The 20,370-nt window shown below is 44.8% G+C and overlaps 1 protein-coding gene across 1 annotated transcript in view; it reads left to right on the top strand.

Annotated features, from left to right (window-relative positions):
• The window catches only part of LOC125448769 (oxysterol-binding protein-related protein 10), a 189,164-nt gene that overhangs the window by 146,619 nt on the left and 22,175 nt on the right, over window positions 1-20,370 (top strand). The window contains exons 8-9 of the mRNA XM_048524291.2: window positions 10-508; window positions 11,203-11,389. Of these exons, the coding sequence (XP_048380248.1) occupies window positions 10-508; window positions 11,203-11,389 (686 nt within the window). The remainder of the gene's footprint in view (window positions 1-9; window positions 509-11,202; window positions 11,390-20,370) is intronic.

The following is a 20,370-nucleotide window of genomic DNA, read 5'->3' as shown; positions in this document are numbered from 1 at the left end:
TTAAAACAGGTGGTGCTTCCAACATTTATTTTAGAGAAAAGATCATTGCTGGAAATGTATGCAAATTTCATGGCCCATGCAGACATTTTTGTGTCAATCACAGCAGGATTAACACCTGAACAGCGGATTATCAGCTTTGTGGAATATTACCTGACTGCTTTCCATGAGGGCCGAAAGGGAGCAGTTGCAAAGAAACCTTATAATCCAATAATTGGAGAAACTTTTCATTGCTCTTGGGATGTGCCAAAAACTAATGTAAAATCCAGTAGACCCAATGTCATTTCAACATTTGGCAAGGATCAGCCCAAACTCGAGCAAGCATTAGAGTCTAGCAAGGACCCAACAGAATGCTACAAAGTGAGATTTACAGCAGAACAAGTTTCCCATCATCCACCGGTTTCTGGTTTTTACTGTGAATGCGAGGAGAGGAAAATTTGTGTGAATGCACATGTGTGGACCAAGAGCAAGTTTATGGGCATGTCCATAGGGGTCACCATGGTGGGGGAAGGTAAGAACAGTTTGCAAGTTCATAATTTTTAACATTTCAGGGGTGGAATTATTGGACTAAATATGTTCTCAATGTCGGTATTTTGATGCTCTGACTCAAGCTGTCTGCATGAGTATTGGGATAATTGATTTTAGAATATGTACACTTCCCTTTCTGTTTTTATGATGGATTTTGTGATGTCTGGATTTCTATATGGGGGTGATAAATCATTAGCCTATGTAAATCAATTAATTTAATACATACTCCATATGTTTTCCAGCAGCCCAAAAAGGGAAACTGGAGCTGCTGCCTTTTACAACACTGTATGACGGTCCTGAGGAGCAGAGATGTTCCCCATTCTTCAAAGGGGCTGTCATCCTTTCCCTGCCACTCATTTCACTTACTGCTTCCTCCCCAAACCCCAATATCTCACTCCAGCCCTATCCCCTCCTGACTGCTGAGGCATATTTTTCCCACCTGTCTCCAAATTCCATTGTGTCTAATTAATTTTATTGTGTGGATGAATCTCTTTCTACACTTTAGTTGAGAAGAGAAAGTGTGCTTTCTGGCACAGTCGCAGAGTCCAATTTATCTATTAGGTATTTATCCTGCAACCCTCTGCCGCGCTTCTCTGGCTTACGTCAGAGCATTCTGTTGTTGCAGGATCATACAGTTTAGGGAACCAATTTCATCTAATTGTTATTTTACACACCTGACGTGGTGAAGACTTTCTCAGTATTCTCAATGCTAGTCTACTTTTCAATGGTGTAAATTACAACCTCACATGGAAGTCTCAAGCGCGATATGGCAGCATCAAGTTCTGTGAAGAGATGTCTGCTGCTCCGTGCATCACGTGACAAAGTAAACTCAGAACCTTTTTATGTAATTTGATGTATGCTCCTAGATTGATCCAGGTGTTGTACAGGAATTTTGAAAGCAATCTGGAGAGGTTTCTACCTTTTTTAGCATGTTCTAAATATGCCTGGCAACAAGGTTTACCTCAGAACTTTTCTGCCTGTCTGATAAGTTAATTTCTATTGATTAATCTTTGTCATGGTTAACTGCAATTACTGACAATGATTTGCCCTCCTAGTTTGCTGCATAATCTTCTTCAGATCTCGTGCCAGGATTCTGCTGTTACCACTTAAGGTGTGGTTATTTCCTCTATAACACCTGGATAAAAATAGTCCAGTTCAATCAGAGAGAGTTAACTAAAGTCAACCTAAAACTTTAGAAAACACAATGTAGAATAAAATCTATACACAATCACAAGCTAATTGCTAGACATTGAAATCTGATAGCTATTATTTTTGCTAGTGCAAGTAAATCCTTGTCTCTTATCAATAAGTACAATGTCAGTGCATACATTTTGAACAATATTTGGGGTGGCACGGTGGTTAGCACTGCAGCCTCACAGTGCCAGGGACCCGGGTTCAATTCCACCCTCGGATGAGTGCGTGGTGTTTGCACATTCTCTCCATTTCTGCGTGGGTTTCCTCCGGGTGCTCCGGTTTCCTCCCACAGTCTAAAAACGTGCAGGTTAAGTGGATTGGCCATGGAAATTGCCCATAGCATTGAGGATTATAGTTTAGATGTGTTATAGTGAGATGGATCTGGGTGGGTTGCTCTGAAGTTGGTGTGGACTTGTTGGGCTGAACGGCCTGTTTCCAGACTGTAGGGATTGTATGATTCTATAAAATCATATGTACGGCTTATCTGGCATTATTTTAGAGTGTGCTGGCATATATAAAGTAATGAGCTTTTGATACTTTCAATTTTTTTGTTATTGTTAATTTAACTTGTAGATTAGTTCTGGTAGTTTGTTTTTAAGTGTAGAAAAAATATGCCAACATCGACTTCAGAGTACAAATTACTCTCTGTGTTCTTTTTGGGATATTTTTCTCCTGTTGCTTATAGGAGGTCACTGTAGTAATCTTTTGCCACCATTTGTGACAGGAACAATAAAAATCAGAGCTAAAATGCAACATAAACCATGATACTTTCTCCAAGAATGTCTCAATTGACTAAATGTTGACATTGAATAGTAGAGTTGCATTTTCACATTAGTCTTTTTATAAAGATCGGTGGAAAAAATACTTAAACTATGAAATATATCATCAACCATAATAAAATTTTTTACACACTGCAGTTGTGAAGAGTTGCTACACGTTACTTCCAGAAATAAATTAATAATTTGGGCTTGAGCTCAACACACTTTACATTGTCTGAATGCAAATTTTCATTTTTAGTTGATGTTTCCCTACACTTCTTAATAACCTACCAATTGCTATGTATTCCCTTGCTTTGCTAGCCTTCCCAAAATGCATTTTCTCACACTTGCCCAGATTAAATGCCAATTGATGCATCTGTCTACCAGACTATTCCATTGATAGCTTCTTGCAGTCTGCTGCTTTCCCCTTTATTGTCAACCGTATCAGTTTTCTTATTATCTGTGTACTTCTTGATTATCCGCTCAACTTTCAAGTGCAAATTATTGCTATATATATTGGAAAAAGTAAGAAAGCTGGCAATGAGCTATATCAAACCTGTTGGAAACAACCTTCTGGTCACAAAAACATCCTTCAACCATTATCCTTTTCACATCACTCAGCCAGTTTTGGATTTATTCTGCCACTTTTCCTTGGATGTCATGAACTTTTAATAGTTTATCAAAAAGGACCTTTACAACATAACTCACCAAAATCTTACATGGACTACGTCAAATGTGTTACCTCTCTCAACCCTGATTCAAGTCAACTCAGTCAAACTGAAACTTCCCTTAACAAATCTATCCGATCCTGCCACCCATTTGGTTAATCCAGGTTAATGGCTTTCTGATGGATGAGGTGTGTAGTCCATCAGAAAATGTTTTCCAACGATTTGACCACTGCCATGCTTATGTTGACAAGTCTCTAGCGAATAAGTCTATTCCTTTTCCCCTTTTTAAACAAAATGTCAATTATGGCGGGCCATTGGCATCTCACTTGAAATCAGACTGGGTTGAAAATAATGGCCAACACTCGTTTTACTTAAAATCTTGGGAGACATTTGAACTGAATGTGGTAATTTGTCAATCTTAAAAGGTTTGTCTGGAGCTTACATTGGAACCAAACAGTGAGTGTCAAGGCTAGATGAAGGACTATCAGATATGTTTCAAGTAAAAAGTATGACAAGGCTGTGTACAATTGCCAAAATTATTCAAACTGCACACAGGAACAGAATTCAAAACATTAGCTATACTTGCATGGGTAAAAATTGGCACAAGAACGGAGCAAACACGTAGACAGACAACACAGCACTGCATGTAAAATCATAAGAGGCCTTTCAAAGTATCGTAGATTAAGTAAAATCAAGAACCTTAGAATATGTATTGACTTTGAACAGCAAAAAGACAAAAACGTGATAGTTAGAAAGAAGGCATCAGAAGGAAGTATCAGAGATAATGGGAAGTGCAGATGCTGGAGAATCCAAGATAACGAAGTGTGAAGCTGGATGAACACAGCAGGCCAAGCAGCACCTCAGGAGCACATAAGCTGATGTTTCGGGCCTAGACCCTTCATCAGAGAGGGGGATGGGGAGAGGGTTCCGGAATAAGTAGGGAGAGAGGGGGAGGCAGACCGAAGATGGAGAGAAAAGAAGATAGGTGGAGAGGAGAGTATAGGTGGGGAGGTAGGGAGGGGATAGGTTAGTCCAGGGAAGACGGACAGTTCAAGGAGGTGGGATGAGGTTAGTAGGTAGGAAATGGAGGTGCGGCTTGAGGTGGGAGGAAGGGATGGGTGAGAGGAAGAACAGGTTAGGGAGGCGGAGACAGGCTGGGATGGTTTTGGGATGCAGTAGGGGGAGGGGATGAGCTGGGCTGGTGTGTGATGCAATGGGAGGAGGGGTCGAACTGGGTTGGTTTTGGGATGCGGTGGGGGAAGGGGAGATTTTGAGCTTGTGAAGTCCACATTGATACCATTGGGCTGCAGGGTTCCCAAGCGGAATATGAGTTGCTGTTCCTGCAACCTTCAAGTGGCATCATTGTGGCACTGCAGGAGGCCTATGATGGACATGTCGTCTAAAGAATGGGAGGGAGAGTTAAAGTGGTTTGCGACTGGGAGGTGCAGTTGTTTATTGCGAACCGAGCGGAGGTGTTCCGCAAAGCGGTCCCCAAGCCTCTGCTTGGTTTCCCCAATGTAGAGGAAGCCACACTGGGTACAATGGATACAATATACCACATTGGCAGATGTGCAGGTGAACATCTGCTTAATGTGGAAAGTCATCTTGGGGCCTGGGATGGGGGTGAGGGAGGAGGTGTGGGGGCAAGTGTAGCATTTCCTGCGGTTGCAGGGGAAGGTGCCAGGTGTGGTGGGGTTGGAGGGCAGTGTGGAGCGAACAAGGGAGTCACGGAGAGAGTGGTCCCTCCAGAAGGCAGACAAGGGTGGGAATGGAAAAATGTCTTGGGTGGTGGGGTTGGATTGTAGATGGCGGAAGTGTCGGAGGATGATGCGTTGTATCAGGAGGTTGGTGGGGTGGTGTGTGAGAACGAGGGGGATCCTCTTGGGGCGGTTGTGGCAGGGGCGGGGTGTGAGGGATGTGTTGTGGGAAATGCAGGAGACGCAGTCAAAGGCGTTCTCGACCACTGCGGGGGTAAAGTTGCGGTCCTTGAAGAACTGGGACATCTGGGATGTGCAGGAGTGGAATGCCTCATCGTGGGAGCAGATGCGGCAGAGGTGGAGGAATTGGGAATAGGGGATGGAATTTTTGCAGGAGGGTGGGTGGGAGGAGGTGTATTCTAGGTAGCTGTGGGAGTCGGTGGGCTTGAAATGGACATCAGTTACAAGCTGGTTACCCGAGATGGAGACTGAAAGGTCCAGGAAGGTGAGGGATGTGTTGGAGATGGCCCAGGTGAACTTGAGGTTGGGGTGGAAGGTGTTGGTGAAGTGGGTGAACTGTTCGAGCTCCTCTTGGGAGCAAGAGGCAGCGCTGATACAGTCATCAATGTAACGGAGGAAGAGGTGGGGTTTGGGGCCTGTGTAGGTGCGGAAGAGGGACTGTTCCACATTACCTACAAAGAGGCAGGCATAGCTTGGGCCCATGCGGGTACCCGTGGCCACCCCTTTGTCTGTAGGACGTGGGAGGAATCGAAAGAGAAGTTGTTGAGGGTAAGGACGAGTTTGGCTGGGCAGATGAGGGGTGTCGGTGGAGGGGGACTGGTCGGGCCTGCGGGACAGGAAGAATCGGAGGGCCTTTAGGCCATCTGCATGAGGAATACAGGTGTATAGCGACTGGATGTCCATGGTGAAAATGAGGGGTTGGTGTCCAGGGAATTGGAAGTTCTGGAGGAGGTGGAGGGCGTGGGTGGTGTCACGAACGTAGGTAGGAGGTTCCAGGACCAAAGGGGAGAAAATGGAGCCCAGATAGGTGGAGATGAGTTCGATGGGGCAGGAACAGGCTGAGACAATGGGTCGACCAGGGCAGGCAGGTTTGTGGATTTTGGGAAGGAGATAGAAATGGGCCGTGCGGGGTTGGCGAACAATGAGGTTGGAGGCTGTAGGTGGGAGGTCCCCTGAGGTGATGAGGTCATGGATAGTACTGGAGATGATGGTTTGGTGCTCGGGGGTGGGGTCATGATCGAGAGGGCGGTAGGAGGTGGTGTCGGAGAGTTGGCGTTTGGCCTCAGCAATGTAGAGGTCAGTGCGCCATACTACCACTGCGCCACCCTTGTCTGCGGATTTGATGGTGAGGTTGGAGTTGAAGCGGAGGGCAGCCCGTTCTGCAGGGGAGAGGTAGGAGTGGGTGAGAGTGGTGGAGAGGTTGAGGCAGTTAATGTCCCGACGGCAGTTGGAGATGAAGAGGTCGAGGGAGGGTAGGAGGCCTGGGGGTGGTGTCCAGGAGGAGGACTTGTGTTGGAGGCGGGTGAAGGGGTCAGTGGAGGAAGGGTTCGGCTCCCGGTTAAAGAAGTAAGTGTGGAGGCGAAGGCGGCAGAAAAACTGCTCGATGCCCAAAACATGACTGGTATTCGTTGATGTGTGGTTTTAGAGGGACAAAGGTGAGCCCCTTGCTTAGGACTGACTGTTCGTCCTCAGTCTGTGGGAGGTCTGGGGGGATGGTGAAGATTTGGCAGGGCTCAGTGTGGCTGTCTTCTCTGGGGTTGCTGGCTGTGGAGGTTGTGGGCGGAGCGATGAGGTCGTCCGCTGTGGGTGGGGTTCCGTTGGCGTCGGCTGTGGGTGGGGTTCCGTCGGCTGTGGGCGGAGTAGAGTAGGCAGCAGCAGCAGTGGTGAGGGTGATGTGTGTGGTGTTGATTCTGGAAGTGGAGGCGGTGACTGCAGCAGCAGTTGCGTTCGTGGTCCCGGAAGTGGTGTGCTCAGCAGTGGCGGATGTGACGTCGTTGTTGGGATCACCAGCCTCTCCCATTCTTGAGACAACATGTCCATCGTGGGCCTCCTGCAGTGCCACAATGATGCCACTTGAAGGTTGCAGGAACAGCAACTCATATTCCGCTTGGGAACCCTGCAGCCCAATGGTATCAATGTGGACTTCACAAGCTTCAAAATCTCCCCTTCCCCCACCGCATCCCAAAACCAGCCCAGTTCGACCCCCCCCCCCATTGCATCACACACCAGCCCAGCTCGCCCCCTCCCCCCACTGCATCCCAAAACCAGCCCAGCCTGTCTCCGCCTCCCTAACCTGTTCTTCCTCTCACCCATCCCTTCCTCCCACCTTAAGCCGCACCTCCATTTCCTACCTACTAATCTCATCCCACCTCCTTGAACTGTCCGTCTTCCCTGGACTAACCTATCCCCTCCCTACCTCCCCACCTATACTCTCCTCTCCACCTATCTTCTTTTCTCTCCATCTTCGGTCTGCCTCCCCCTCTCTCCCTATTTATTCCGGAACCCTCACCCCAACCCCCTCTCTGATGAAGGGTCTAGGCCCGAAATGTCAGCTTTTGTGCTGCTGAGATGCTGCTTGGCCTGCTGTGTTCATCCAGCTTCACACTTTGTTAAATTAGAAGGAAGTAGATTGCAGGTTGAAATGGGTCATCAGTGCTGATCGTACAATTGTACTATTGATGATATTAGGGCATGGTCAGGAGATGAGAGAAGCTTGTAGGATGGGCAACACTGTAATCATTGGGGAATAGAATTGAAAAGACTTGAATGTCGGCACGGTCTGGGTAATCCAATTGAGCAATAACGCTGTGGAGAACATGTTTCTGGAGTATCTTAGGGATGGTTTTTTAGAAAGCCATGTTGAAGAGCTGACTAGAGGACAAGCTGTTTTGGATTAAATATTATTTAATGCAAAAGCTGATTTAATAATATTATTCTAAAAGAACCTTGAGGGATGAGTGGCAACAACATGTTTGAAAGTAAGGTTATTCAATCTGAAGCAAAGATATTCAATTTGAATAAGGGAAATTATGAAAGTATGAAGCAAAAGTTGATTGGCCTGGATTGGGAAGATGCATTAATAAGCGTAACTTTAGAGAGAGCCATTATGTAACCTATAATATGTAAATATTCGTTCAAGATACAAAACCTCAAAAAAAAAAGTCATCCCTAGCTATCAAAGAAAGGTAAGGACTTGGAAGATTAAAAGGGAAGGTTTATAGATTAACCAAAAAATGATACCAAGTCTGAGGATTTGGGAAGCTTTTAGAATGCAGAAAAAGGGACACCAAAACGCGAAATATAGGCTGAAGAAACTTCTACAGATATGTAGAAAGAAAACATTAGGCTAAGCCAACATCACCCCCGCCCCCCCCCCCCCCCCCCCCCCCGCATCTCTATATTGGTATTCATCTTCCATGATTCCAAAGATTTGTGAAATGATTCATGCACATTGGTGGTCTGCTAATTTCAGTCCACTATTTAAGAAAGGAGCAAATGGAAAAGCAGGGAACTGCAGAGCTCAAATTGGTCCTATTACACATTATTATTCTAATCATTTGCATTTTCTCACTAATATTTCTGATTTCTGTCATCGGAACACTTAAGTGATGATGGGTGTGGAAAACAATTCTACCAACCTGGTGTAGTCATAGATTTCCATTCTGTTGACCTAATGAAACAAGCCAGTTCTACCAACATAGAGCCTGCAGAGATTAACTCTTGTGTTTTGTGTTCTGCCAGTGAGAAGCCAATGAAATCCTACTCCTGTCAGCCTTACATCAGTGATAGGGAAATGCTAGAATGTATCATAAAGGATATGGTAAATGGACACTTGGGTAAAAATGATATGATTGGGCATAGCACATGTCATAGAATGTTAGCCTTTATTGCAAACCGATTTGTGTATAGGAGTAATGTAGCCTTGCTTCAGTCAAATAAGAGCTTGGTTCAACCATCCTGGATAACGTATGCGTTTTGGTCTCCTTATCTCAGGAAATACATTATTGCCAGAGAGGAAGTGCAGTGAAAGTTCACATGAGGCATGCTTTTCCATTTGCTCCGTTTTTACATAGTGGACTGAAATTAGCAAGCTTTTAAAGTGCAGGAATCATTTCACAATCTTTGGAATTATGGAATATGACTACCAATGGTAGGATTGTCATTTGAAGAAAGATTGGGAAAATTAGACTCTGTAATTTCAAAGAACATTTCAATACTTAAAGGGATAGAGAGGACATATGCAGGTGAGATGTTTTGCTGGTTGGGAGTCTAGAACCAGTGCCAGGAGGAACAGACTTAAAAATTAGGGGGATGCCATTTAGGACCAGGGTAAGAAGGTGTTTTTTACTCAGAAGGTTGTGAATCTTTGGAATTCTCTACCCCAGAAGACCATTGAAACTCAGTTTTTGAGAATAATTAAAGTCAGGATTGATAAATTTTTGAGTATCGATGTTATAAAGAGTTATTGGGACATTATGGATAAAAGACATTGAAGTGTTCAATCAATCATGATTATATTACATGGCAGAGCAGGCTGGACGGACTGAATGGCTCACTGCTATTCCTAAATGGACAGCAGCAGAAACAGGAGTCATCCTAGCCGTAGTTGGATGACAGAAGTTACAGATATGCTGCAGTGGATGTGTAGGGATGGCCTAGGACAGACAAATGATATACCATGACAGTAGATCCCCTGGCAGGACTGACTGCAAAAGAAACAGCAGCAGCAGAAGTTCATAAACTCAGCTACAGTTTATAACAGTGATAGAACATAGAACATAGAACATAGAACATAGAACATAGAACATAGAACATAGAACATAGAACATAGAACATAGAACAGTACAGCACAGAACAGGCCCTTCAGCCCACAATGTTGTGCCGACCATTGATCCTCATGTATGCACCCTCAAATTTCTGTGACCATATACATGTCCAGCAGTCTCTTAAATGACCCCAATGACCTTGCTTCCACAACTGCTGCTGGCAACGCATTCCATGCTCCCACAACTCTCTGCGTAAAGAACCTGCCTCTGACATCCCCTCTATACTTTCCTCCAAACAGCTTAAAACTATGACCCCTCGTGCTAGCCATTTCTGCCCTGGGAAATAGTCTCTGGCTATCAACTCTATCTATGCCTCTCATTATCTTGTATACCTCAATTAGGTCCCCTCTCCTCCTCCTTTTCTCCAATGAAAAGAGACCGAGCTCAGTCAACCTCTCTTCATAAGATAAGCCCTCCAGTCCAGGCAGCATCCTGGTAAACCTCCTCTGAACCCTCTCCAAAGCATCCACATCTTTCCTATAATAGGGCGCCCAGAACTGGATGCAGTATTCCAAGTGCGGTCTAACCAAAGTTTTATAGAGCTGCAACAAGATCTCACGACTCTTAAACTCAATCCCCCTGTTAATGAAAGCCAAAACACCATATGCTTTCTTAACAACCCTGTCCACTTGGGTGGCCATTTTAAGGGATCTATGTATCTGCACACCAAGATCCCTCTGTTCCTCCACGCTGCAAAGAATCGTATCCTTAATCCTGTACTCAGCTTTCAAATTCGACCTTCCAAAATGCATCACCTCGCATTTATCCAGGTTGAACTCCATCTGCCACCTCTCAGCCCATCTCTGCATCCTGTCAATGTCCCGCTGCAGCCTACAACAGCCCTCTACACTGTCAACGACACCTCCGACCTTTGTGTCGTCTGCAAACTTGCTGACCCATCCTTCAATTCCCTCGTCCAAGTCATTAATAAAAATTACAAACAGTAGAGGCCCAAGGACAGAGCCGTGTGGAACTCCACTCACCACTGACTTCCAGGCAGAATATTTTCCTTCTACTACCACTCGCTGTCTTCTGTTGGCCAGCCAATTCTGTATCCAAGCAGCTAAGTTCCCCTGTATCCCATTCCTCCTGACCTTCTGAATGAGCCTACCATGGGGAACCTTATCAAATGCCTTACTGAAGTCCATATACACCACATCCACAGCTCGACCCTCATCAACTTTTCTAGTCACATCCTCAAAAAACTCAATAAGGTTTGTAAGGCATGACCTACCCCTCACAAAGCCCTCACAAATGTAATGCAGAGGTGTTATTTTTAAAAGTACAGCCCACATTCAGTAAAGCCTGCATGTTTTTTCAATCTGTATTTTTTGTAAAATATGGAGAAAAAATTGCAATGCAGGTTAATATGGTGCATAAAATGCTTAATCTGTATATCTTGACTCTTCAGTTTTCTTTCTGGAAAATGACTGTCTGTTGTTCACTTGAACAATACGTGCCTGGTAACCAAATTATGTAACATTACCATTTTCATGGTTCCCATCTTTTCCAGGTGTACTTTTCCTTGGTGAGCATGATGAGGAGTATGTTTTTACATTGCCAAGTGCCTATGCACGTTCAATATTGACAGTCCCTTGGGTAGAACTTGGGGGTAAAGTCAGTATTAACTGTGCCAAGTCTGGTTACTCTGCTGCTGTCACATTCCATACAAAGCCTTTCTATGGAGGAAAAGTCCACAGGTAATTTACGAATGCTTAGTACATATGAATAGTAGTGTGAAATCAATGTTTGGCTGAATTAGAAAAACTCTTTGTAAATCACAAATTCTCTTGCCTGTTGCAATCAGTGTAAACCACAAGGGGCAATTGAGCATTTCGGATGATTCAGAATTCCTCATAACACAGTTTCTTCTCCACTTCCAGTAATGTGCAAATTTAGATTTTATAGAGTGGAGTTTGATTTTTGCATAGTGAATCTAAAACAGGTCACCATAAATCTATCGAAGTTGATAAAAAATTAAAATCAAAGAGATGTAAATTAGTCTGCCACGTTGCTTTCGCCATTTTATACCATTTCTTGAAATCTGTCCGATCTGTTTTTAGCCAACTGGCTAAAAAAAATCAGGATGAAGGACTATGTTTTGTTTTGTCAAGCATTTTATGATGCTGGATCACAGTTTCCTGTCTAGTGACTTCCAAAGTCAGCTGAACAGTTTGTGAAACTAAGGTGAAGCAGAAGGGAAGAAGTGACTATGCTGCTCAGGTAAGAAATAAAAAAAAGGTGATGGATCAGGCGAATTAAAATTACTTTGGAATGGGATGCATTGGTTGAAAAAATATAAATACTTTGGCTACTTCAGATTGAGCTTAAATACTTCAATTTTAAAACAAAAATGAACCAAATGCTCCCAACGTTTATTTGCTAATTCCTCCATGAAGGCAGCTGCCCACTCGGTGGTTGCAGCCTAGCAATTACAAACAGTTTTCCAGCTGAGGTTTTAAGAAGTGCCTCATGCAAGTTCTGTAACCACCTTTCTCTTGCCCCTACTAATAAAACCTAGAATACGGAGTTTCTTTAGTCTTGCATGGACGTGGGTGTCCATGGCAAAACCACCATTTTTTTGCCTATCCTTTATTTTCCTTGAACTGATTGGCTGTCCGGGCCATTTCTGGGCAGTTTAAGTCAGCCACATTACAGTGGGTCTAGAGTCACTTGTATCAGAGCAGGTAAGGATGTGCAATTTCCTTTCCCAAAAAAGTGAGGCAGATATTTTTATGACAATCGATGGTGGATTCTAAACTAACCTTCAGATCCAGATTTTATTTTAATTCCATTCAAATTTCACCATCTACCATGCTGGGATATGAGCCCATGTCCCAGATGTTCACTTGGGGCTCTGGATTGCCAGCCCATTGATAATGTTGCTACACCATTGCCTTTCTTGCTGTATTTAATAGCTGCTGTCTCTACCTGTCCTGTTACTTATAATGACTTGAGCCTTTTATATTCCCAGATCTTTTCTCCTGTAGAGCCCAAGGCATAGTTCCCATTATGTTACACTGCCTCACAATGTTCTTTCTACCAAATTGAGGCACATCAGACATGTCTATATTGAACTTCATCTGCCACCCATCTGTCCACTCCGCAAAATTGTCAATACGTTTTTGAAGCTCTACGTCGGCCACCTAATACTATACAATGCTCTAATGATTTGCATTATCCACAAAATTTGAAATGTACTCTGTATATCAAGTGGAGAATCATAGAATCCCTACAGTGCAGAAAGAGTCTGCACCAAGCCTACAAACAGCTTCCCACCCAAATCACTCTCCCTTAACACGACCACATGTAACCCCACATTTACCATTGGCTAATCCACTTAACCTGTACATCTTTGGATTGTGGGAGGAAATCAGAGCAGCCGGCAGAACTCCAGGTCCCTGGCATTGTGTGGCAGTAGTGCTAACCACTGTGCCACCATGTTAGCCTAAAATGTTTAGATTATCAAAATATATTGGGAAAAGCAAGATTCTCGATACCCAGGGGATCTCCACTGCAACCTTTCTTCCAGCACAAATCATGGAATTACAGAAGTGTGAGGACACAAAGAGGCCATTCAGTGCATCAAGTGTATACTAGTCTTTGAATGAGCATTATGATTTAGTGCTAATTTCCTTTTCTCTATATTCTTACACATTGTCTATTTGAATAAAAACAAAGCTGTCTTAAATGCCTTAATTGAACTTGCCTCTCCCTCAGTTTTAGGCACTGTATTCCAGATCCAAACCACTACTTGTGTGAAAGAAAAATTCTTGCCTTGCGTTTGCTTCTTTTGCAAAACGCATTAAATCTGCCTTTCTGTTACCTCTTCAAAACATTCCAATCAGTACCCTTCAGAAATCAGTGCTGGTTCTTCCTAATCAACTTACCTATTTCCATGTGACTTACTAACTCTATCCAGAATAATGGTTAGTGTAATCTGTAACCCTGATTTGGAATGTTTTAATTTCTCCTTTATTCTGACTCCACCTGTTTAATGATTATTTTGTATTTTAGCACTATTTGTGTCTCCCAGTATTTTGTGCACTGTGGTATTCCTGTCTGATTTTCTGCCCTGGTTCCCTTGCACTTAGCTGAAATTTGTCCCAACGGCATTCACCACATGCCATGGGGATAAAATCAGTCAGATGCAACCAGTCATAGAGTCATACAGATCAACCACATAAATAAAGCCCTCCTGCGCCCTCCAAAAACAACGACCTAATTATTCTAATTCCATTTTTCCAGCAATTGGCCCATAGCCTTGTATACCTTAGCATTGCAAGTAAACATCTAAATACTACTAAATTTTATAAGGATTGGTGCATCTACCACACTTACAGGCAGTTTGTTTAGATTCCCACCGCTCTCTGGGTCAAAGATTTTCACTGTACCTCTTCTAATCCTTCTGTCCTTTAAATCTATGCCCTTAGTCATTGATTCTTCCATTAAGGGGAAAGGTTTGTTTCTGTCTACCCAATCGATGTTGCTCATAATTTTATATATCTCAGTTTTGTATCCTCTCAATCACGTCTGCTCTCAGAACAATTCCAGCCCAGTGTGTCTGGCTCTCGCTCACTGGCTCTCTTGCTTGCTCTTGTGCTTCCCATGCTGTGTCCTGCTCCATAACTGAAACTCCAACATAAACTTGGTAGATTACCTCTGCATCGTCTCCAGTGCAATCACATCTGTACTTTAATGAGGATTCCAGAACTGCACACAATACACCAGCTATAGCCTAACTAACATTTTGTATCGCTCCATCATTAATTCTGCTCTTCAACTGTATTTCTTGACTATTTCTAGACATTTAAGTCTAAATCATTTATACAAGCCACAAACAGAGAAGACTGTGTAACAAAATACACATGACACTTGACAATAAATAAACATAGATAAATGTAAGTATATTAAACCACGGAGAAAGACGTGAAGACTTGGGAACTTGGGGAGGTCAGTGGCGACATCTTGGGGATAACCCATATCACAGTGGGGGTGGTGTTGGACAGATTAGAATGTATGAAGGTGAATAAATCTCCTGGTCCTGACCAGATATATCCAAGAATCCTGCAAGAGACTAGAGAAGAAATTGTAGGGGCCCTGGCTGATCTATTTGCATCATGGTTAGCCACAGGTGAGGTCCTGGAAGACTGGAGGGTAGCGAATGTTGTACCCTTATTCAAGAAGGGCTCAAAGAAAGATCTGGGAGCTTTGGACGAGTAAGCCTAACATCTGTGGTGGATAAGTTAGAAGATTCTGAAGGATATGATATACATGCATTTGGAAAGATAGGGATTGATTTGAAATAATCAGCATGGCTTTGTGTGTGGGAGATCATGTCTCACAAATTTGTCAGAGTTCTTTGATGAAGTGACCGGGAAGGTTGATGAGGGCAGGGCGGTAGACCGAATCTGTATGGATTTCACTAAGGCCTTTGATAAAGTTCCACATGGTAGGCTGCTCCGGAAGGTTAGATCGCATGGAATCCAGGGAGAGCTGGCAAATTGGATACACACTTGGCTTGATGGTAGGAAGCAGAGGGTGATGGTAGAGGGATGCTTGTTGAACTGGAGGCCAGTGACTAGTGGTGTGCCTCAGGGGTTGGTGCTGGATCTGTTTCTTTTTATTATCTATATTAATGATTTGGATGAGAATGTACAAGGCATGATTAGTAAGGTTGCAGATGACACTAAAATAGGCAATTATCATGGTCATGGAGGGAGGTTGCCAGAAGTTGCAGCAGGATCTTGATCTGTTGGGGAAAATAGAAATATAGAAGCTAGGAACAGAAAGAGGCCATTCGGCCCCTTGACCCTGCTCTGCCATTTATCATGATCATGGCTGATTGTCCAACTCAATAGCCTAATCCTGCTTTCTCCCCATAACCTTTGATCCCATTCGGCCCAAGTGCTATATCTAGATGACTCTTGAATACATTCATGTTTTGGCTACTTCCTGTGGTAATGAATTCCACAGGCACACCACTCCATCTTAAATTGTCTATCCGGAATCCTCAGACTCTGACCCCTGGCTCTGGACACGCCCACCATCGGATTCAGTCTCCCGGCATCTTTCCTGTCTATTCATGTTAGAATTTCATAAGTCTCTGTGAGATACACCACATTCATCTGAACTCCAGCGAAAACAATCCTAGCCTAGTCAATCTCTCCTCATATGTCAGCCCCACTATCCCTGGAATCAGCCTGGTAAACCTTCGCTACACTCCCTTGAGAACAAGAGCATCCTTCCTCGGAAAAGGAGACCAAAACTGCACACAACATTCCAGGTGTGGCCTCACCAAGGCTCTGTATAACTGTAACAACACATCCTTGCTCCTGTACTCAAAACCTCTTGCAATGAAGGCCAACATACTATTTGCCTTCTAAACCGCCTGCTGTACCTACATGCTTACCTTCAGCGACGGGCACACAAGGATACCTTGGTCCCACTGCACATTCCCCCCCCCTCCCTATTTAGGTACCATTCAGGTAGTAATTTGCTTCCTTGTTCTTGCTTCCAAAGTGAATAACCTCACAGTTATCCAAATTATACTGCAGATGCTGGAGAATCCAAGATAACAAAGTGTGGGGCTGGATGAACACAGCAGGCCAAGCAGCGTTTTAGGAGCACAAAAGCTGACGTTTTGGGCCTAAACCCTTCATCAGACAAGGGGGCTGGGGAGAGGATTCTGAAATAAATAGGGAGAGAAGGGGAGGCGGACTGAAGATGGATAGAGGAGAAGATAGGTGGAGAGGAGAGTATGGGTGGGGAGGTAGGGAGGGTATAGGTCAGTCCGGCGAGGACGGACAGGTGAACGTGGCGGGATGAGGTTAGTAGGTAGGAAATGGAGGTGCGGCTTGAGGTGGGAGGAGGGGATAGGTGAGAGGAAGAACAGGTTAGGGAGGTGGGGACGAGCTGGGCTGGTTTTGGGATGCAGTTGGGGGAGGGGAGATTTTGAAGCTGGTGAAGTCTACATTGATACCATTGGGCTGCAGGGTTCCCAAGCGGAATATGAGTTGCCATTCCTGCACCCTACGGGTGGCATTGTTATGGCACTGCAGGAGGCCCAGGATGGACATGTCATCTAAGGAATGGGAGGGGGAGTTGAAATGGTTCGCGATTGGGAGATGCAGTTGTTTACTGCAAACTGAGCATAGGTGTTCTGCAAAGCGGTCCCCAAGCCTCTGCATGGTTTCCCCAATGTAGAGGAAGCCACACCGTATACATCGGATGCAGTATACCACATGAGCGGATGCGCAGGTGAACATCTGCTTGATGTGGAAAATCATCTTGAGGCCTGGGATGGGGTTGAGGGAGGAGGTGTGGCAGCAGGTGTAGCACTTCCTGCAGTTGCAGGGAAAAGTGCCGGGTGTGGTGGGGTTGGAGGGGAATGTGGAATGGAGTGGTCTCTCCAGAAGGCAGACAAGGGTGGGGTTGGAAAAATGTCTTCAGAGGTGGAGTCGGATTGTAGATGGCGGAAGTGTCGGAGGATGATGCGTTGTATCCGGAAGTTGGTAGGGTGGTATGTGAGGACTAGTGGGATTCTTTTTTGGTGGTTATTGCGGGGGCGGGTTGTGAGGGATGAGGTGTGGGAAATGCGGGAGACACGGTCGAGGGCGTTCTCGACCACTGCAGGGTGTGGGAAGTTGCGGCCCTTGAAGAACGAGGACATCTGGGATGTGCGGGAGTGGAATGCCTCATCCTGGGACCAGATGCGGCGGAGTTGAAGGAATTGGGAATAGGGGATGGAATTTTTGCAGGAAGGTGGGTGTATTCCAGGTAGCTGTGGGAGTCGGTGTGCTTGAAATGGACATTGGTTTGTGGGTGGTTGCCTGAGATGGAGACAGAGGGGGCCAGGAAGGTAAGGGATGTGTTGGAGATGGTCCAGGTGAACTTGAGGTTGGGGTGGAAGGTGTTGGTGAAATGGATGAACTATTCGAGTTCCTCTTGGGAGCATGAGGCGGCGCCAATACCGTCATCAAGCTGTCAACGTCATGCTGAAGGTTCTCTGCATCCTCATCACAGTTCACTCTCCCACCCAACTTGATATCAAATGCAAACATTGAGATGTTACATTTTGTTTCCTCATCCAAATCCAAATCCTTAATGTAGATTGTGAATAGTTGGGGTCCTAGCACAGATCCATGTGGCTCCCCACTATTTACTGCTTGCCAATTTGAAAAGGACCCATTTAATTCCTAGTCTTCGTTTCCTCTCTGCCATCACAATACACTTCCCCCAAACCCATGCGCTTTAATCTTGCACAATAATCTCTTGCGTGGGACTTTGTCAAATGTTTTCTGAAAGTCCAAATGTGTCACATCGACTGGGGAAGTGGGCCGAGAAATGGCAGATGGAGTTTAATGTAGATAAATGGGAGGTGTTGCATTTTGGAAAATCAAATCAAGATAGGAATTTGGTGAATGGTAGGGCCTTAAGTAGTGTAGCAAACAGAGGGATCTTTGAGTTCAGGTACATGGTTCTCTGAAAGGGGAGTCAGAGGTAGACAGGGCAGTGAAAAAAGTCTTGGCACACTGGCCTTCATCAGTTAGAGCATTGACAATACAAGATGGGAAGTACTGTTGCAATTGTACAGAATGTTAGTGAGGCTGCACTTGGAGTATTGTGTTCAGTTTTGGTCACCTTGCTATAGGAAGGATGTTAAAATGGAAAGAGTGCACAAGAAATTTACAAGGATGTTGCCAGGACTTGATGGACTGAGTTATAGGGAGAGGTTGGACAGGCTAGGGCTTTTTTCTTTCGAGTGTAGGAGACTGAGGGAGGATCTTATAGAAGTGTATAAGATTATGAGAGGCATGGATAAGGTGAATGCACTCAAGTCTTTTTCCCAGGGTTGGGGAATCGAGGACTAGAGGGCATCAGTTTAAGGTAAGAGGGGAAAGAATAAATGGGAATCTGAAGGGCAACTTTTTTACACAGAGGGTAGTACACATTTGGAATGAACTGCCAATGGAGATGGTTGAGGCAGGTACGTTAACAACATTCAAAAGCCAGGCCAACGAGCCTGTCTCCTTGCTCCTTGGTTCTCTGTGACTCTAAATAGATAAATATACAAATAAGTTTCTTCCTAGCTCCTTGATTGCATGATCACTTCCCCCTTCATATCTACGTTGTTTAAACAAAATGAACCATGACCTCTGAGATAACAAGGTGTAGAACTGGATGAACACAGCAGGCCAAGCAGCATCAGAGGAGCAGGAAAGCTGACGTTTCGGGCCTAGCCCCTTCTTCATTTTCATTTCTGAAGAAAGGTCTCAGCCCAAAATGTCAGCTTTCCTGCTCCTCTGATGCTGCTTGGCGTGCTGTGTCATCCAGCTCTACACCTTGTTATCTCAGATTCTCCAGATCTGCAGTTCCTACAATCTCTGAACCATGATCTCTGGCTGATCATCCTTCTCCAGAAGAATGTCTTGCATCAGTGAAGCAACATATCATCCAAGAAATGCACCGGGGTGGCACAGCGGCTCAGTGGTTAGCTCAGCTGCCTCACAGCGCCAGGGACCTGGGTTTGATTCCACCCTTGGCTGACTGTCCATGTGGAGTTTGCATATTCTCCCCATGTCTGTGTGAGTTTTTTCCGGGTACTCCGGCTTCATTCTGCAGTACAAAGATCTGCATGTTATGTGGATTGGCCATAGCAAACCAGATGGATTATCTGTGGGAAATGCAGTGTTACGTGGATAGGATAGGGGTCTAGGTCTGGGTGGGATGCTCTTCAGAGGGTCAGTCTGGACTCGATGGGCCAAATGGCCTGATTCCATCCTGCAGGGATTCTCATTCTATGATTCTATCTATGAATACAGAAATGCCTGTCCTTTTCCTTGTCTAATGAATCCCTTTCTTGACTGCTGTTCCACTCTACTTGTTTTCTTCCTATAGCAGTGAGCTACCCTCAGTAATATGGGATTGGCTTTTGTTGCACTCTTGTAAAAATCCATTGTCATCAACAGTATCTGGCACGAAAAGCTGAGAGCCAGAGAAGTTGTTTCAGGAGCCATCTACACTACCTGCCTTGTTCTATTGGACTGCTCAATAGTCACCTATTCTCTATCTCCCTGAATATCTCTGTCTGCAGTGTGACCAGCTCCCTGAGCACACTATCCGCATAGTGTTATGCCTTGCAGATGCACCATAGTGATTCCAGCTCCCCTTGAACCCGAAACACAAGAAGCATCCATGACTCCCTTTGTATCACAGGATGGGTATTCCGTATGGCGAAGTCACCTTGCTATACCGTAAGCTTACTCATGAACTATTTACCACAGGCTGAAGATTAAATCATTTAAATGCCCCTCAGAAGTCTCCCGTCAGGACACTAGAGAGGTGCCTGCGCCCTTCATCTGCACCCTGTCTATGACCCTCAACCCTGTGGAAGTGTGAGCCTAGTTAGCTGAGTCTGCGTCTGGGCAGGATGCTTTCAGCATGTCTTTGTCTTCTGGCCACATACGCCTCTGGAGTCATCTGCCCAAATTTTTAAGGCCACTGGGCTTCACTATAGTGCAGTCCTGCTCCACTCCAGTTACGGCCCCTGTGAGGAGAAGGGTAAATTAAACCTTACCTAGTACATATCGCTTGTGTGATTGTTATTTTAGCTGCATCTACAAGAAAGAAAGTAGACTGGCTTGCCATCCTTCGCGCCAGGTGTTGTTGTAATGGCATC

Source organism: Stegostoma tigrinum, chromosome 2 (genome assembly GCF_030684315.1).
Source record: "Stegostoma tigrinum isolate sSteTig4 chromosome 2, sSteTig4.hap1, whole genome shotgun sequence".
In the NCBI taxonomy this organism is placed as follows: Eukaryota; Metazoa; Chordata; class Chondrichthyes; order Orectolobiformes; family Stegostomatidae; genus Stegostoma; species Stegostoma tigrinum.
Note: the sequence above shows the minus strand (reverse complement) of the source record. Positions and strands in the feature narration are given on the sequence as shown.